The sequence below is a fragment of the Acartia tonsa genome, chromosome 7 (assembly GCF_053477335.1).
Source record: "Acartia tonsa isolate MP-2025a chromosome 7, ASM5347733v1, whole genome shotgun sequence".
NCBI classification, from domain to species: Eukaryota; Metazoa; Arthropoda; class Copepoda; order Calanoida; family Acartiidae; genus Acartia; species Acartia tonsa.
The window spans coordinates 46,978,481-46,994,947 of NC_137266.1; the positions used below are offsets into that span (position 1 = coordinate 46,978,481).

At 33.8% G+C, this 16,467-nt stretch overlaps 3 protein-coding genes across 3 annotated transcripts in view; all 3 read right to left on the reverse strand.

Moving 5' to 3' along the window:
• Positions 1-218: 218 nt before the first annotated feature.
• The window catches only part of LOC145323870 (putative cytochrome P450 6d4), a 101,140-nt gene continuing 84,891 nt past the window's right edge, over positions 219-16,467 (reverse strand). The window contains exon 14 of the mRNA XM_080166457.1: positions 219-583. Within this exon, the coding sequence (XP_080022583.1) occupies positions 234-583 (350 nt within the window). The 3' untranslated portion in view covers positions 219-233. The remainder of the gene's footprint in view (positions 584-16,467) is intronic.
• LOC145323872 (cytochrome P450 3A12-like) lies at positions 969-9,929 on the reverse strand. The gene is made up of 6 exons (XM_080166459.1): positions 9,804-9,929; positions 9,168-9,275; positions 8,324-8,462; positions 3,193-3,292; positions 1,613-1,741; positions 969-1,074 (listed from the first exon to the last, which is right to left on the reverse strand). Exons 3-6 carry the CDS (start codon positions 8,423-8,425, stop codon positions 995-997), a joined length of 411 nt encoding a protein of 136 aa, XP_080022585.1. The 5' UTR covers positions 8,426-8,462; positions 9,168-9,275; positions 9,804-9,929; the 3' UTR covers positions 969-994.
• LOC145323871 (cytochrome P450 6j1-like) lies at positions 10,234-15,744 on the reverse strand. The gene is made up of 6 exons (XM_080166458.1): positions 14,150-15,744; positions 13,966-14,027; positions 13,196-13,305; positions 12,182-12,283; positions 11,230-11,359; positions 10,234-10,363 (listed from the first exon to the last, which is right to left on the reverse strand). The coding sequence occupies exons 1-6, from the start codon at positions 14,283-14,285 to the stop codon at positions 10,274-10,276; spliced, it is 630 nt and encodes a 209-aa protein (XP_080022584.1). The 5' UTR covers positions 14,286-15,744; the 3' UTR covers positions 10,234-10,273.

A 16,467-nucleotide genomic window follows, 5' to 3' on the forward strand; every position in this document is an offset into this window, starting at 1 on the left:
ACGTGCACACCAAGTAAATGTAATCTTTAAGCAAAGAAAAAGGGTATTATCCTCTTAGAAATATTTTTTTTATTTTGAATGTTTTTTACCCCCCCTAAAACCACACAAGAACTTATGTGAAGCTATCCAGAAATGAAGAACCCAATCGGTTTAGTAGTTATCAAAATCTTAAGTTACAGACAAAAATCCACACTACTTCATAAAATAAGAAACACTGGTTAGTTTTGAATAATTCATGCTCTTAATTCAATGTTAGAATATAAACCATTCTTAATATATCCCAACTGGCTTGTCGGTTCAAGTTCCAGCTTCTCAGGATTCCTGTTGCTGGGCAGAAAATTGAACTTGCGCAACACCATTGCGATGGCAACTTTAGCCTCCAGCAGAGCAAACCTCATGCCTATGCAAGCTCGGGGACCTTGTCCAAATCCTAGGAAAGTGTAGGGGCTGCGTGATTGGCGGGCCTCTTTGGAGAAATTGTCAGGATTGAATTGGCTAGGGTTGGGGTAGTAGCGCTCATCATAGTGGATGCCAATGGCGGACAGTGAGAGCAGGTCATTTTTCCTCACCCAATAGTCTGTACCTGGAAGCTTGAAGTCAGCATTGCATGCTCTGCAAAGAAATGCAACTTTTTTGGATGATGTAGCAAGCTGTGTTTAGTGCCCCAGGAAAATTGGGATAGATGTCACAGTTTTTGGCCTACCTATTCTATTGTCGTCATAGTAGAGGGAAAGAGAAAGGGAAGGGGGAAAGAAACCCCCTAGAAAAGAGATGGGGTACAGGGTATTTCATGATGTCAATAGAGTAGGTAGGCCAAAAGCAGTGACATCTATCCCCATTTTCCTAGGGCCGTCACTATAGACAGCTACATATGAGACAAAAAAGCATGAAAATTTATCCATTCAATGTTCAAGATAATATTTCTATTTGTATTTTTTTGAAAAATTGAAAAAACACCTAATAGGATAAAAAATTGCTATGTTATGTTGAAAAGTTACACTTTCCTAAAAATGTTTCCAGCAGGAGTGTGCAATCGTAATGATTCATGAATGCAGCTGTCCAGATAGGGAAGCTCTGTGTAGAATTAGGGTTGCCAAATTAGATCACAAATGTAAATAAGAGACTGAATTATTTTTATTCTTACTTATCTATAGATTTAATACATAATAGTTATTTCTTATTTTAAACAGCTTTCCGCGGATATAAAATTTACAATTATAAGATGAAAACCAGTTTTTTTAGCCCCAAGATACTGGATATGATAAGATGCTTAAAATAATTTTTTTTAGTATGGATGAGAACCGGTTTTCTCCAAAAAAGTAAATAAGTAATAAGTCCAATCGAGGCTGCTATTTAGCCAATTAATTTAATTCCATTTGAGATTGCTGAAAATTAAATATTTTGTTGGCGTAGAGTTGGCGTAAAGCTTGTTACTTTTGTGTAACTGAAGGGAAGTGGGTAAGAAAGGGGGGGGGGGGAAAGTGGAGGGAGTTGTGGGGAACTTTTCACTTAGAATTGTTTGTCAGAATTACATTCCCTTTTCCCAATTAGTAACTATTAGACAATTGTTCAATTATGAATTAGTAACTATATAAAATTTTGGCAATCCTGCCTTGAATGGTGGCGTAGTCTGGCATTTCTCCTCCATTTTCATCAAAAGCCTGATCAATCTCATCTTGAAGCTTCTGTTGTACTTCAGGATTTTTACCCAACTCATAGCCAAGGAAGGAAAGGGCCATGCCTAGACTAAATATGGGTGAAAGACGGTGTAGGTTGGTGTAGGTTTAAAAAGAATCTTTGTTTTTATTAAGATTATTTACATTAAAGTAAATTATTGTGAGATGGTCAGTAAGATATATAAGTTTTCCGGAATTTTAATGTTAGGGGGAGATTTGAAATCTGCATCAAATTTTTAGGATTTTTTTTATAAAATTCGTTTTTTGAATAATTCTTTATCTGAAAGCGGAAATGCATTTTAATGTAATTAATTTTAACCAATAGGATAGATGGATTTTAAATTACCTGCGCTCTAATTGGTTGAATGATGTACGCCATCCAATCAGAGCGCAGATTTTTTAAATCCACCAATAACAGATGCCAAAATCAATTAACTTAAATTGCATTTCCGCTTTTAGATAAAGAATTATAGAAAAAACGAATTTTATAAAAAATCCTCAAAATTTGATGCAGATTTCAAATCTCCCCCTAACTTTAAAATTCCGGAAAACTTATATATCTTAATGGTCAGATAGGCTTGAGGAAATAAGTCCAGCATTGTAATTATCCATCATTTTATTTGTGAAAATATTATCAATCAAAGTGGCACTTGTTGGTGTAATTCTGCTAGGTAAAGTAATAACTGGTTAAAAAGAATGAAAGATTAATAAATTTGAAAAATCATTAGTTGGAGAAGGTTTTTATATCAAAGCTGATTAATAATTTCTTCTGCATTCATAATTTTAATAGATGTTAGGGTTGTGCTAAACCAATCAGAAACAAATTGTTTATTGCTATTGTCCTAAACATATTTCTTGAAAAATTCAAAATTGTCATTAAAGCACGATAATTTTTTTATTAATTTTTTATTTTTTACATTTGATAGATAAATAACCAAATTCCCTCCCCTCTTTTCTTTCCACCTTTTGAGATTAGATTATAATTATTTAGACAGACTAAATTTTGTTTTTATATTTTCCATGTCTCTTGAACACATAAACATGAAAAATTAAAGTATTGTATTTTAGTGTCCTCTATAAAATCTTTAAAATTGTTTGATTTATTTGAAGTACTACGGATATTTGAACTGAAAACGAAATTAGGAAATTTGCCCCTCAGGGTTCGAGACCCTCACAGGGGCTGAAAATTGGAAAAAATATACTGTAAAAATACGACGAAATCCCCTACTTTTTCTTTCCATGATCCGTTTCTTGAACAGAAATTATATCTGTAGGTAGCTAGCTTTGTTTAGTGCCCTAGGAAAATGGGGATAAATGTAACAGCTTTTGGCCTACCTATTCTATTGACAACAGGAATATACCCTATACCCCATCTCTTTTCTAGAGGATTTCTTTTCCCCTTCCCTTTCTCTTTTCATCTACTATGACGTCAATAGAATATGTATGCCAAAAGTTGTGACATCTATCCCCATTTTCCTAGGGCACTAAACACAGCTACCTTGAACTTAAATTATACCTGTAGTGTCATAGCCAGCAACGAGAAGAGCAAGAGATGTTGCCACGATGATATCTTCATCAAATTGTCTCTGCTTTACATGATGAGTGAACTGCATATCCTGCATCAAATAAACAAATCTGACATGTAGATTTTTAGCGCCTTAGTTAAATGGGGATAGATGCCACCGCTTTTGCCCTACCTATTCTATTGGTGTCATGGTAGAGGGAAAGAGAAAGGGAAGGAGGAAAGAAATCCTCTGGAATAGAGATGGGGTATAGGGTATTTCCTTTGTCTGACCGGGCTAGATTTGCTTGATTCACTTCACTAAGAGATTTTTCATATAAAAATGTCTTCCCCGGCGGGTGCCGGAAAAATGTGCTGTTGAGAATTGGAGAAACAGTTGAGGCGTAATAAATAACCCTCCTGTACTACTATAATACCCAGGAAAGTTATAATGAAGAATATATTGTGAAATGATATATCGGAAATTATAATTTATGTCACTGTTTGAATATAACCTAACACACTAACAATTAAATAACCATTGCAGGATATTTGTTCCTGTTGCTAACACCTTAACCCTGATAATACAGAGTTTGCTAATTGTAGCAAAAAAAGATTGTCTTAATATATTTATAATACCTAATGTAAAGAAAGAAAAGAAAAGATACCTAGCTTTATTAATACCTATCAAAAAAAACAAAAAAAAACTAAAGAAAAAGAAAAAAAGGTTCTAAAAAAAAATAAACCTACAAAAAAAAAATAAAAGGTTCTAAAAAAAAGTAAACCTAACATCCAAAAAAAAGATAAGGTATTTTTCAAAAAAAAGTTTTTAGTTAAAAAAAGATAAGAAAAAAAAAGACACCCAAGCTCTGTATTGTCTTGTAATTTAATTGTGATTGTTTATATATTCTCTCTCACAGGTTCCGCGAGGGCCCCCCCGTACGTACCACATCTCGGTAGGGTAGGGGGAGAGTTGAATATATTGTTTTATTGTATGTAATATTGTCTGTGGAGTGAACCAAGCAAAACTAGCCGTGTCAAGATGTCGGGAAATAAAAAATACACCTGCCTAGCCTGCAAACAGCCATTGAAGAGAACTGTGTGTGTACCCTGCCATGTGTGTGAAGAATACACACATCCAGAATGTTCTAATATCAGTAAAGATCTGCTGAAATACTTGATAGAAGAAACAAGAGAAGGAAATTCCCTGTCCTGATCATTGCAAAAAAGTTGGTGTAATTTTTGATAAAAAGATCAAACAATTGAATAAAGATCTTACACAACTTAGAAAGGATGTCACTGATAACAAAACTTCGCAAGATGCCCTGGCTGAGGAGGTTAAAATAGTGAAAGAAAAAAGTAATAAGAACGAGGATATGATTGCTAAAAATGTGGAGACAACACAGCAAACAATTTTTAGTGAAATTAGAGAACGAGAAGAGAAGAAATGTAATCTTATTATACACAACCTGCTTGAATCATCTGAAGCTGGATCTGGATTGGACAGGAAACAGTATGATATTGATTGTATTATGGAGATTATGGAGGAGATATCTGTTACTTTTGGCAAGGATGATATTAAATTTATAAGAAGACTGGGAGAAAAAAACAGATGATGGCAAAATTCGTCCTGTACAACTTGGTGTTAAAGCAATAACAACGAAGGAAAATATTCTGTCTCATGCTAAAAGATTAAAGGATTCAGCTGATTATTATGAAGTAAATATTGTTCCGGATCTTACCAAACAGCAGAGGAAAGAGGAGGACGACCTATCCAAGGAGGTAACAAAAAGAAACCTTGAACTTGATCCTGAGGTTTCTTTAAACTCGGAATGGAAGCTAGTGGGTCCGAAAGGACAGAAAAGAATGATCCTAGTCAAGAAACAGGACGGACAAGGGGAAGGAGCAGAGGCAGGGGATCGAGAGGAACCAGTCAAAAAACACATATGGAGAGAAGTGTTTCAATGAAAAGAGCCAGAACTCCAGAAAAGACAATAAGAGAAAAAAAGAATGAGAGGAGTGAGAGGAGAGGAGATGAACAACAGAACGGAGACAGAGGAGGAGGAGGAGGACCAGGTGGAGACGGACAAGGAGTAAAATGTGGAGGGCGTACAGTACTCTATACCAACGCCCAGAGTATTCTTAGTAAGCTTCCAGATTTAGAGGCTACAGCTCACAATTTTAAACCTGATATTATTTTAATAACAGAAAGTTGGTGTAACAAAACTATAAGTGATAATGTTCTTAAAGTTATTGGTTATGATTTAATTTCGGATTTAAGAAAAGACCGAACTGATACTACAAATGGAATTGGAGGAGGAATTTTAGTTTATGCTAAAAATGGACTAGCAGTTTTATCTATTGACAACCTTAGTGATTTTAACCAGTATGCTCATTTTAAAATATCGACTTCACTTTGTGATATGAACATTTTTCTTATTTACAGACCTCCAAGTAGTAGCAAAGCTAACAATGAAATGTTATGTAACCTGATTAAAAATGCACCAAAAGACTCGTTGATTATTGGTGATATATATTTTCCTAAAATAGACTGGAACAATTTAACAAGTGATGCTTTTAGCAGTGATTTTTTGAACTCTTGTATTGACAATAATTTTAGTCAATACGTTGACTTTCCTAAACACAATAAAAATAATATCCTAGACCTAGTACTCTGCAATAATGACTGTGTTTTAAATGCCGAAAATCTGGGACCTCTGTCCAATAGTGATCATGTTATGATTTTAATTAGAACATGTTTTAATTAAAAGATGAAATTGCAAATGTTGATTGGCCTAACCTTTTAAGCAATGATGACGTGAATTTAAATTGGGCGAATTTTAAACAAAAGTTAAACACAGTGATCTATAAACATGTGCCCTTAATAACTACAACAAGTGATAATTCTAAACCTATATGGATGAACAATTATATAAAAAGAATGCTACGAAAAAAATCCAGATTGTACAAGAAAATGAAATTGACAAAAAGTGAAAGTGATACTAAAAACTATAAAGATGCTGAGAAAGTGACCAAAAAAGCTATTAGAAATGCCAAGAAAAAAGTTGAAGTTCGAATATCTAAACAAAATGGAAAAGAAGGTAAAAATAGCTTTAATAAATATGTCAAGTCTAGGCTCGGCAAGCAGACTGGTATTGGTCCACTTTTAGATGAACACAACACAGTGACTAGTGATGGAAAAAAGATGGCTGATATTTTGAATGAACATTTTAGCAGCGTTTTCAGTAAAGATAATGTTAATGTCAATAATATTGAGGATCTAGTGTTTGATTCTCCTATTGAGGATCTGATAATAACTAAACAGGATATAGAAGATAAAATTGACAAACTGAAACCTGGTAAAGCTCCTGGACCAGATGGAATATCAACAACCTTGTTGATTAAACTTAAATTTGTGATAAGTATACCTCTACAAATCCTTTTTCAGGAATCTCTCAGTAAAGGATGTGTTCCCACAGAATGGAAAAAGGCAAAGGTGATACCTATTTTCAAAAAAGGATCAAAAGGCAAGGCTTCAAACTATACACCAGTTTCGTTAACAAGTGTGGCCTGTAAACTGCTGGAAAGTATCATCAGAGATAAAATAACTGAACATCTTATAAGAAACAAACTTATCAACACTTCTCAACATGGATTTACAAAGAACAGGTCCTGTCAAACTAATTTGCTTGAATTCATGGATTTTATCACAAAATGTATAGACCAAGGGGACCCAGTAGATGTCATTTATCTGGACTTCAGCAAAGCTTTTGACAAAATTTCTCACTCCAAGTTGGCACTGAAACTCAAAGCTCATGGCATACGTGGTAAGTTGTTAAGCTGGATAACAGACTGGTTAACAAATCGATCACAATGGGTCTGTGTTAATGGCGCTAATTCAAAAGAAACAGAGGTAGGCTCAGGTGTACCACAAGGATCAGTTCTGGGACCATTGTTATTTGTCATTTTTATAAATGACCTGGATGATTGTGTTAAATTGATTATTGATTTGATCAAAAAGTTCGCTGATGACACAAAGGCTGGTAAATGTATTAAAAATCAAAAAAATACCCAGGAACTTCAAGATAGATTAAATAAACTTTATGAATGGAGTGAAAAGTGGTCTATGGCTTTTAACATTAAAAAATGTAAAGTTATGCATTTTGGAAGAAACAACCCCAAAACTAAATATTTTATAAATGGAGAAGAATTGGAAGAAGATGAATATGAGAGAGACATTGGCGTTAAAATATCATTTGATCTAAAACCATCAAAGCATTGTCAAGCTGCAAACAGAGCAAGAGTTGTCCTTGGCCAAATTTCTCGATGTTTTCATTACAGAGACAAAGTAGTGTTCTTGAGGTTGTATAAACAATATGTCCGCCCACACATGGAATTCTCAAGTGTAGCCTGGTCCCCCTGGCAGGTCAATGATATATCTGTTTTAGAAGAAGTACAAGTTAAAGCTGTCAAAATGATTTCTGGACTTTAAGGTAAAGATTATGTTGAAAAACTGAAAGAGCTTGGTCTTTGGAGTCTAGAAAAAAGGAGACTTATATTCGATCTTATTCAGATGCACAAGTTAATCACAAATATTGGACATGTGAAGTGTAATTATAGACACCCGGAAGTGAACCCAGAAAGAACAGTTACAAGATCGCAAACAGACTCTTTAAACATAATAAAAGAGAGATCTAACCTAGAAATTAGAAAAAACTTTTTCACAGTGAGAACGGCAGATATTTGGAACTCATTACCAAGTGACATAAATAGTATCAGACAAGTGACAAAATTTAAAAAAAGACTAGTTCAGTAGATGAGCGAGAAATAATTAACCAGCAGAGACTGAATTCTTCATCATGGCTTTACGAGCTTACCGAAGAAAACACATACAAGTAAATAAGTAAGTAAGAGATGTCCTAACTGTGCATGGAAATGAGATGCGCCCATTTTTGGCCAATGCATTCCCCCTATTCTAATTATTAATATCGCTCACCTGACATAGTAGCAGTAAGAACCAATTTTAAACTCTTTAGTTATGATGCAGTGTTAAGCCGAGATTTGAACCTATCACTTTCACTATGACAAGCGAATGCGCTACATGTTGAGCCACGGTCGCGAAATTTTACTAAAACAGCTATCTAACCTTCTCATACTGAGCATGAATATCTTTATTGGAATTAGCATTCAGTTTGTCAACTTCTTTCTCTTCCCCAGCCCCCTCTGCCTTGATACAATCAATCATCATGTCAATGAGATCATTCACTCTTATCCCTGTTTTGCGCCTGAATTATGTTTCAGTTTAAATTTCACTTTGTACCTGTCTATATTGCCCTAGCTAAATGGGGATAGATGTCACTGCTTTTGGCCTACCTAATTCTATTGATGTCAGGAAATACCCTATAATCCATCTCTTTTCTAGAGGGTTTCTTTCCCCCTTCCCTTTCTCTTTCCGTCTACTATAAGGTCAATAGAATAGGTAAGCCAAAAGTGGTGATATATATCCCCATTATCCTGGGGCACTAAAAACAGCTACTTCATTTTAAATAATTGTCCTTTTATCATAGTTGAAGAGTAAGATAAAGATAAAAAAATAAAGAAAAAAAAATTTTGTTCAGACCATTTATTTTTGATCAGATAAGAAAACCTAGTGAAACCGAAGTTACTCCACAAAAAAAAGTAGTTTAGGCCCCTAATTGCTGCTCATCAATAAGAATCTATTCTAATAACTTTTCATTCAAAAACAATTAATATTTGGTGGATTAGAACTGGTTCTCATCCATACAAAAAAAAACTATTTCTAGCATCATATTATATATGAATACAAAAATGTACAATTATAAGGTTAAAACCATTTTTTTCAACCCGTGCCTTTGGCATCTCAGGGCTTAAAAAATTGGTTTTAATCTTATAATAGTACATTTTATATCCACAGAATTCTGTTTATAATACAATGCAAGAAATAATTAATCTTATAATCTAAACTGTGCCTGTGTTCAATAGTTTCTCTGATGATCTGGATAAAAAATTTTGTCTCCTTTGGCTTGAAAATGCTGTAGTTGAAAAACTTGTGAATTTTCTTTACACCTGGGATAAACCTAAAAATAAAAACTATAAATAGCTTTCCATGGACATACAATGTAAAATTATAGCCAGTGCCTTTGGCATCTTTGGGCTAAAAAACTGGTTTTAATCTTATGATTGAACATTTTTATTTGTATAAAACTGGACATATTGCGATGCTAGACATAATTAATCTTTGGATTGATTAATATATATATAGAAGATAAGTAGTACAGAAAATGTTTTTATGTTAATGTGCTAAAAAATGCATCTTTACAGGGAATACATTTTAATATAATGTCTATTTATAAACCAACTGATGATTTGTTAAAATTACACAATGAAACACTGTGTATTGGTCACTCTATGTTAATAAATTGCAGCTGTCTGTAGTGCTCTAGTAAAATGGGGATAGATATCACTGCCCAACCCCATCTCTTTCTACGGGGTTTCTTTCCCCCTTCCCTTTCTCTTTCCCTCTACTATGACTTCAATAGAACAGGTAGGTCAACAGTGATGACATCTATCCCTATTTTCCTAGGGCACTAAACATATACAAATACCTGGAGAAAGTTTTGATATTGTCAAAGAAGTTAATAATAAAAACTCTAGCAGCTGCTTTCACGAATTTGTTATCCTTATCCTATATGTACACATTAGTTTTAATTCTGAAATATTGACTCATCAAATGTCCTCCCTCTACTATATTTCTGCATTTAATAAAATTTTCTATACTTCTTTTCTTTCCTTATATAAAAGTAACAGGATCTGTGTCTGTCTTTCTATCTGTCTTTGTGTAAAACTGCTTACCACTGAACTGATATGGTTCTCCTTTAAAGCATAGGTTATTACTATACAAATTAATTCATCTATAAAAACCTTACTTCTAAGATACGTGACAATTTTTAGCTGACTAATAATGAAAATATTATGCGTGCCAAGATCTGTCAAATGTTTCAACAAATGAGATTTTTTGAATGTTCTGTCAGTATTCTACTATTGGCCCATTTTGACAATATGTCCCTTGAGTAACTCAAATTTTAAAACTATCCTTAAAGGAGTTAGGATCAATGCCAAAGGCACAGTTTGCCAGAGTATCCAAACTGAACTTGCCAAATACATCCTAAATATTAGATTCATTGCAGTAGTATTTCGGTCTTGTTATGCATTCCTGTGTGCCCTAGTCATGGGTAGGCTAAAAAAATTCCAGGTTTTTGAAAATACCCATTTAAGCGGTTTGCACAACTTTAAAGTTAGATGTCTTGACTTACTGGAAAAATTGAAAATTAAATTTTATTAGCTCTATTTGAGAAAATCTGCAAAAAAATTTTCTCCTTTTTTGTGTTAAATACAAATAAATAGGGAAATTTGTTAGAGATATCAAAGAAAACTTTTGTGTCATGAAAACACTAGTGGGTTGCTTACCAGAAAATCAGTAACGGTTCAATTTTCACTTAGGATAAAGGAAGGAAAGGGTTGTAATTATTTTTACAAGCCTCAGACAGACAATCCTTATAATAAAGTGACAGAATGTCTATCTGTCTGTCTGTCTGTGTGTTTGTCTCTATGTTTGTACCAAAGGATCTCTCTAACCATTGAACTGAAATAGTTATCTGTTACAGCGTAGCTTCTCATAGGTCCTGGGAAGGTGTATAACTATTTTAGGGGAAGTTATATGATGGACGGTGGTATCTTCAAGAGAAAAAACAACAGTCTATTTTAAATAGTAGTCAAGAAAATAACATTTCCGCTAACACGTTACCAGGGTTCCGCAGCCACGCATAAGCCTCAGTTTTAAACCTGCTTGTGAGCAGAAATTTTTTTTTTAGAAAGAAACATTGTCTGCAGTTTTATACATCCAGCTGAATTTTATAGTGATAAAATGACCCTTTCACTGAGGCTTACGCGCGGCTGCCGATCCCTGCACGTTACAGACAGTCAGATGAACATACAAAGTTAATTATATAAGAAAAACAAATAAAAAAATACCTTGAGTTCAAAGTCAGTTTTGGCCTGCGCTTTTATTTCCAGTTCATTGGTTAGTCTGGATCCTATCTCCTTCATAAACTTGTACATACTCTTCATTTTACCGCTTGTAAAGATTGGGCTGAATGTTGACCTATAAAACACAGTATTTTATTTGAGCATAATACATTAAAAAAGAAACAAAAAAACTCATATCTTATGTCTGTGAAAGTACACCGCAAACTGAACTCAAGATGGCGGAGATGCTCTGAAAGAAACAAAAATAAACAATGCGACACTATGTGCTCCTGTCAAAATGTCGTCTTACAGTCTAGTTTATTTTTCTCTTTCAATGGGAACATTAGTTCCAATACACACAGGTATATTAAGGGTTAAGATACTGGAAGTTACATTTTTATATATAAACAACATGATGATGAACAAAATTACCTCATTGCATTGGTAGATTTATTGAAAAGTTTGGACACCTCTAGTTTGGAACCAAAATTAAAAGGTTTAAAGATACTGTGGTTTTAAAATAAATATACCAACCCTTTCTCTTTTCTTATAAACTAGTGTCTTCCCAAGAGGTAATTTAAAAATAATTAAGTCCTACTGGTGCTGCAACCACTAATTTAAAATATTTCTTTTTATTTGAGGTATGGACGGACAGACAGACATCAAACTACTTTGTATTATAGATAAATTGTAAAAGTTAAATATGTTTGTTATAATAGTTTCGTTTTATAAACAGCTTTCCGCAGATATAAAATGGATTTAATCTTATAATTGTATATTTTTATCTTCATAGAAAACCAGATATAATATGATGCCAGACATAGTTTTTTTTGTAAGGATGAGAACTGGTTTTAACCCACCGGTATGGACGGACAGACTCACAGACATCCTGTTACTTTTACATAAGGATATTTTTTTTCTTTTTCTTATCAGCAGTAACATCAGCATAATTAGCTACCTGACATCTTTCCAATCATCATTCTCCAGGCTGGTCAGCTGATTCTTCCACAGCTGATCCATGTCACCACCCTCCAATACACCATTCAAATTTGAATCATTTCTAAAAGTAGTAAGATTTTTTATTTGTCTGTTATGATTTCGCTAACCTTTAAAACGAATAAAATCTATATCTAAAGGCAGTTTTAGTACAACTTATCAAAAAAAAATATAGGTTTTAAAAAACCTGATAATTTTTAATGTTTTGTGGCATTATGTGAAGGGAATATTAGTATATTGGAAAAAATAAAGATCTAGCTGCATAGTTTTGGCATCTGGAAATAGATTGAAGCAATTCTTATACACATAGATTCAATCATAACAAATTATTAAAAACTGCAGCAAGATTTAGGGTGCTCAGAGTTAAAAAAAATTCATGTTTGATTGCTATGGAGGAAATATACTTTTCAGATAAATGGCAATACAAATCCTTTTTAGTATTACAAAAAGTAACTACTCCACAATAATTACAAAATTTTTATTGATTTTAGTTAGAATTGACTGACCTTGATCTACAACTTAAGAAATACTGTGAATTTGATATTTAAGAAAATTTTCCTTGGATGTACAATTAGACAAAGTGACTTAAACAGGAAATATTTATTGGTAATATGAAGCCTTTACATATCAATATATATCTCTTTTAGCATTAGTACAGACAGACTGAAAGACAAAGCCAGTTGGATAACGGACGCAGAAAAATCTGCAGTCTATCTTGAATTGCAGTTACGAAATTCACATTTATTATCTTTCATTACTTACAGAAGATCATACATTTGAATTATAAAGTAGCTTCAATACTAAATATATACATATATCCAGTTACAGCCCGTGAAGCTGCAACACCAACCCAAAACAAAACGGACTGATGGACAGACAACATGCATTATAGAGTAGCTTCGGTACTAAAAAATAAATAGACCATTAGGTGTTAAGCGTTAAGAATTAAGTGACCCTAGACGACCCAAAACTATACCTGTTGACAAAGTTGTTGAAGTGCTTGACAGTGATGTCTCTGATGAGATCTACAGAGTTGATGCACAAGACAGGCTTACCGAGCAGATAGATTCCAAAATAGTCTTTTTCCTAAATGAAGTTGCTGTTTTTAGTGCCGTAGCAAAATGGGGATAGATGTCATTGCTTTTGACATACCTGTTCTATTGACGTCAGGAAATACCCTATACCCCATCTCTTTTCTAGGGGGGTTTATTTCCTCCATAGTTTTCTCTTTAGACTTTCCCTTTACTATGACATCAATGGAATAGGCAGGCCAAAAGCTGAAACATCCATCCCCATTTACCTAATGCACTAAATACAGCTACATAAATGTAACAAGAATGAATTTATGTAATTGTTGCATAGCTTTGTGATCAATGGGTGAAATATGAAAGCACCTAGTAGGGACGCTCCTAGAGGCCTTAAGGGCCCTTGAGGTGGATGGGAAAATCAAACCATCCCCCTCACTTTTAATTTTTGTTTTATAAAGAAAAAGTTTCAGCATCCTTAAAGGTTCAGTAAGTCATACAGTGGCACTTTGAAAATATTTTTTTATTTCTCTTGGGAGGTTGGTGGAAGCCCTCCCACAGTAGTTATAAACCTTCCCAGGACCTATGAGAAGCTACAATGTAAAGAAGAACCATATTAATTCCTCTTACTTTTATATAATGTTTAATAACATTTGTTGATTTAAAGGAACATTATTTTAAGGTTTAAATCGATAGGACTATTCTAACTAATTACTTTTACCTTAAATTTTTGATAATCCTCCAGAAATATATCATTAAGGTGCTTCTTCTGAGTTAAAAGTTCTAGAAAAAAGAATGATTTATCATTTATAAGGTTTAGACTGGTTATAGTATATGTAGGCCAAAAGCGGTGACATCTATGCCCATTTTGCTAGGGCAATAAAAACAGCTATAATGATAATTACCTTTATGTGATCCCCATGGGAAGGAACCACTGACACATGGGATGCCCAGCTTTTCCCATTTTCCAAAGTTCTTGACGATGTACCAATATAACCAGAGGAACAGGGTGACAACCAGTAATCCTAGTTCTACCAACATTTTCTAGATCTGAAATCTAGTTTAAAAAATGTGAAGCAACAAATTTTAGCTGTGTTTAGTGCCCTGGGAAAATAGGGATAGATGTCACCGCTTTTGGCCTACCTATTCTTGACGTGATAGTAGAGGGAAGGGGGAAAAAAACTCCTGGAAAAGAGATGGGGTATAGGGTATTTACTGACGTCAAAAGAATAGGTAGGCCAAAAGTAATGACAACTATCCCCAGTTTGCTAGAGTACTATAGACAGCTAAAACATATCAATTATAAGAAATTTCAGAGTAGCTGAGCTCCATTCTAGCCATCTTCCCTCGTTTTTCTCCTTCTTACCCACTTCCCATCAGCTACATTAATAAACAAGTTTTACGCAAACTCTACGCCAACAAATATTTAATTAGCGACAATTTCAAAAGGAATTGACAATTGACAATTCAGAATTATTAAAATCGTATTACAAACAGTTTTGCTTATTTTCATAGAGGATTTATAATGCGAATTTGTTCCAACAGTCCTTCTTTATGGGAGTGGAAGGATTGACATCCTTTTAATTGATGTAGAATATACGTGGATATTATGAAAGGAGAAAAAATGTCATAAATTTAGGTTGCCATTTCCCCTCGCTTTAAATGGTCGGGTCGTTTATCCAGTAAGGAGGGGGGGGGGGGTGTAGTAAAGGAGGTGATGGAGGAGATTGTTATTTTAGCCCGCTACAGAGTTCACCTTATTATAGAACATGAAAATCTAGAGTAAAATCCAAGTAAAAACATAATTCTATTTATCAATTTATGACTGTTAAATTGTATATGTATATGTTTTGTACATACTTAGTACTTACATACATAGTTCAACAAAAAACTTCGAATTCATTTATCTCAAAGAAAATTTTTTAAAAAATATTTCTTACTCTATATTTGCTTAAAATGAAATATTTTTTCAACTTTCATTGCTCATTCTAATGTTCAAAGATCGCTCATTAAAAATTAGTAAAGATAAATGTTTATCAAGATGGACTATTTTAAACTGTTTCTCTCAATCAGTGTTGTAAAATCTGCTTTAACAATTAAAAATAATATGGGTCTAAATTCCTATTTTCTAAATGATTTTCTTGAGTTTCTATTAAAACAAAAAAATTAAATCTCGTACTTCAAATGTACATGATTTATATTCTTTAATTCGTAATTCGCATCTATTATAAACATTCAAAAATACATAAATTCATAGTTTGTTTCATGTTTAAATCGAAATAAATTATACAAAAACAACAACTTTTTAACTAAAGTGCACAACAATTGCATCACATCTCACAAATAAATAACTATGAAAACTACGTACTATGTAGTAATTTGATGGGAAGGAAAAGGAAAAATTGGAGTAAAAGAGGGGAGAGGACTATATTGGACTACTTTGTGGCCCCTAGTGATCTCAGCCCTAACTTAGCCAATCCGTTTCAAACAAAAAAAATGCCTTTTAACCCTTTACAGTCGGGCCCCTTGCCGCACCTTAATCGGTCGGGGGGGGGGGGGCGTTCAACGCCCCCCCTTATTATCTCAGTTCCTATTAGAGCTAGAGGGCTAAATTTTTTTGTGCAAGTCCCCTGTTTGATAATGAATTTCCGACCTTTTATAAGTCTAAGTCAATTTTCGCTTCCTTCACCCTTTTATTTAACAACCTTTGTTTTTAGGTCTTTTTTTACTTGAAAATTTCAAACGGCTGTAATTTTCTTATTTTTGAAGCTAGAATAAAAATTTTTTTCCAGAAAATGTTTATCTTTATGTAAATTTTACATTAGAAATATCAAATATAAATTTCAGCGGCCGCAGCTGTACTTGGCAGCTGCCAGCCGCCGCAGTCGGCGGTCGGCGGGAAAACGGCGGCGGATCTTAATGAAATTTTAATACGTTATGTAGACATGTAAGAATAGCTTAAGTTTAAAATTTGAAGTCTCTAAGTCAAAAATTGCGGCCACAGGAGCCTTTTAAAGATTCCTGGAGACCTGGAGGATCAGGACCTGCAGGATCATACCTGGAACCTAAAAGTGACTTGAACACCTGTATTTCATATAAGGATGTACTACTAGAGGATTTTTTAGTATTTTGCTTTGATAAAATGCTTTGTTTTAGTCTAAACAATATTTTTGCTCTTTACCTGGATGACCCTGCCAGGTTTGCTGGCATCCTGTGCCCGCCA

Excerpts from the sequence above, each read along its gene's own strand:
- LOC145323871 (XM_080166458.1), bottom strand. The coding sequence starts at position 14,285 with ATGTTGGTAGAACTAGGATTACTGGTTGTCACCCTGTTCCTCTGGTTA. Across the intron at positions 11,360-12,181 it reads GATGATTGGAAAGATGTCAG|GTCAACATTCAGCCCAATCT; the intron begins GTAGCTAATTAT and ends TGTGTTTTATAG. Across the intron at positions 10,364-11,229 it reads AAACTGACTTTGAACTCAAG|GATGTATTTGGCAAGTTCAG; the intron begins GTATTTTTTTAT and ends TCTAATATTTAG.
- LOC145323872 (XM_080166459.1), bottom strand. The coding sequence starts at position 8,425 with ATGATGATTGATTGTATCAAGGCAGAGGGGGCTGGGGAAGAGAAAGAA. Across the intron at positions 3,293-8,323 it reads TTCATGCTCAGTATGAGAAG|GATATGCAGTTCACTCATCA; the intron begins GTTAGATAGCTG and ends TATTTGATGCAG. Across the intron at positions 1,075-1,612 it reads AGACTACGCCACCATTCAAG|AGCTTCCCTATCTGGACAGC; the intron begins GCAGGATTGCCA and ends AATTCTACACAG.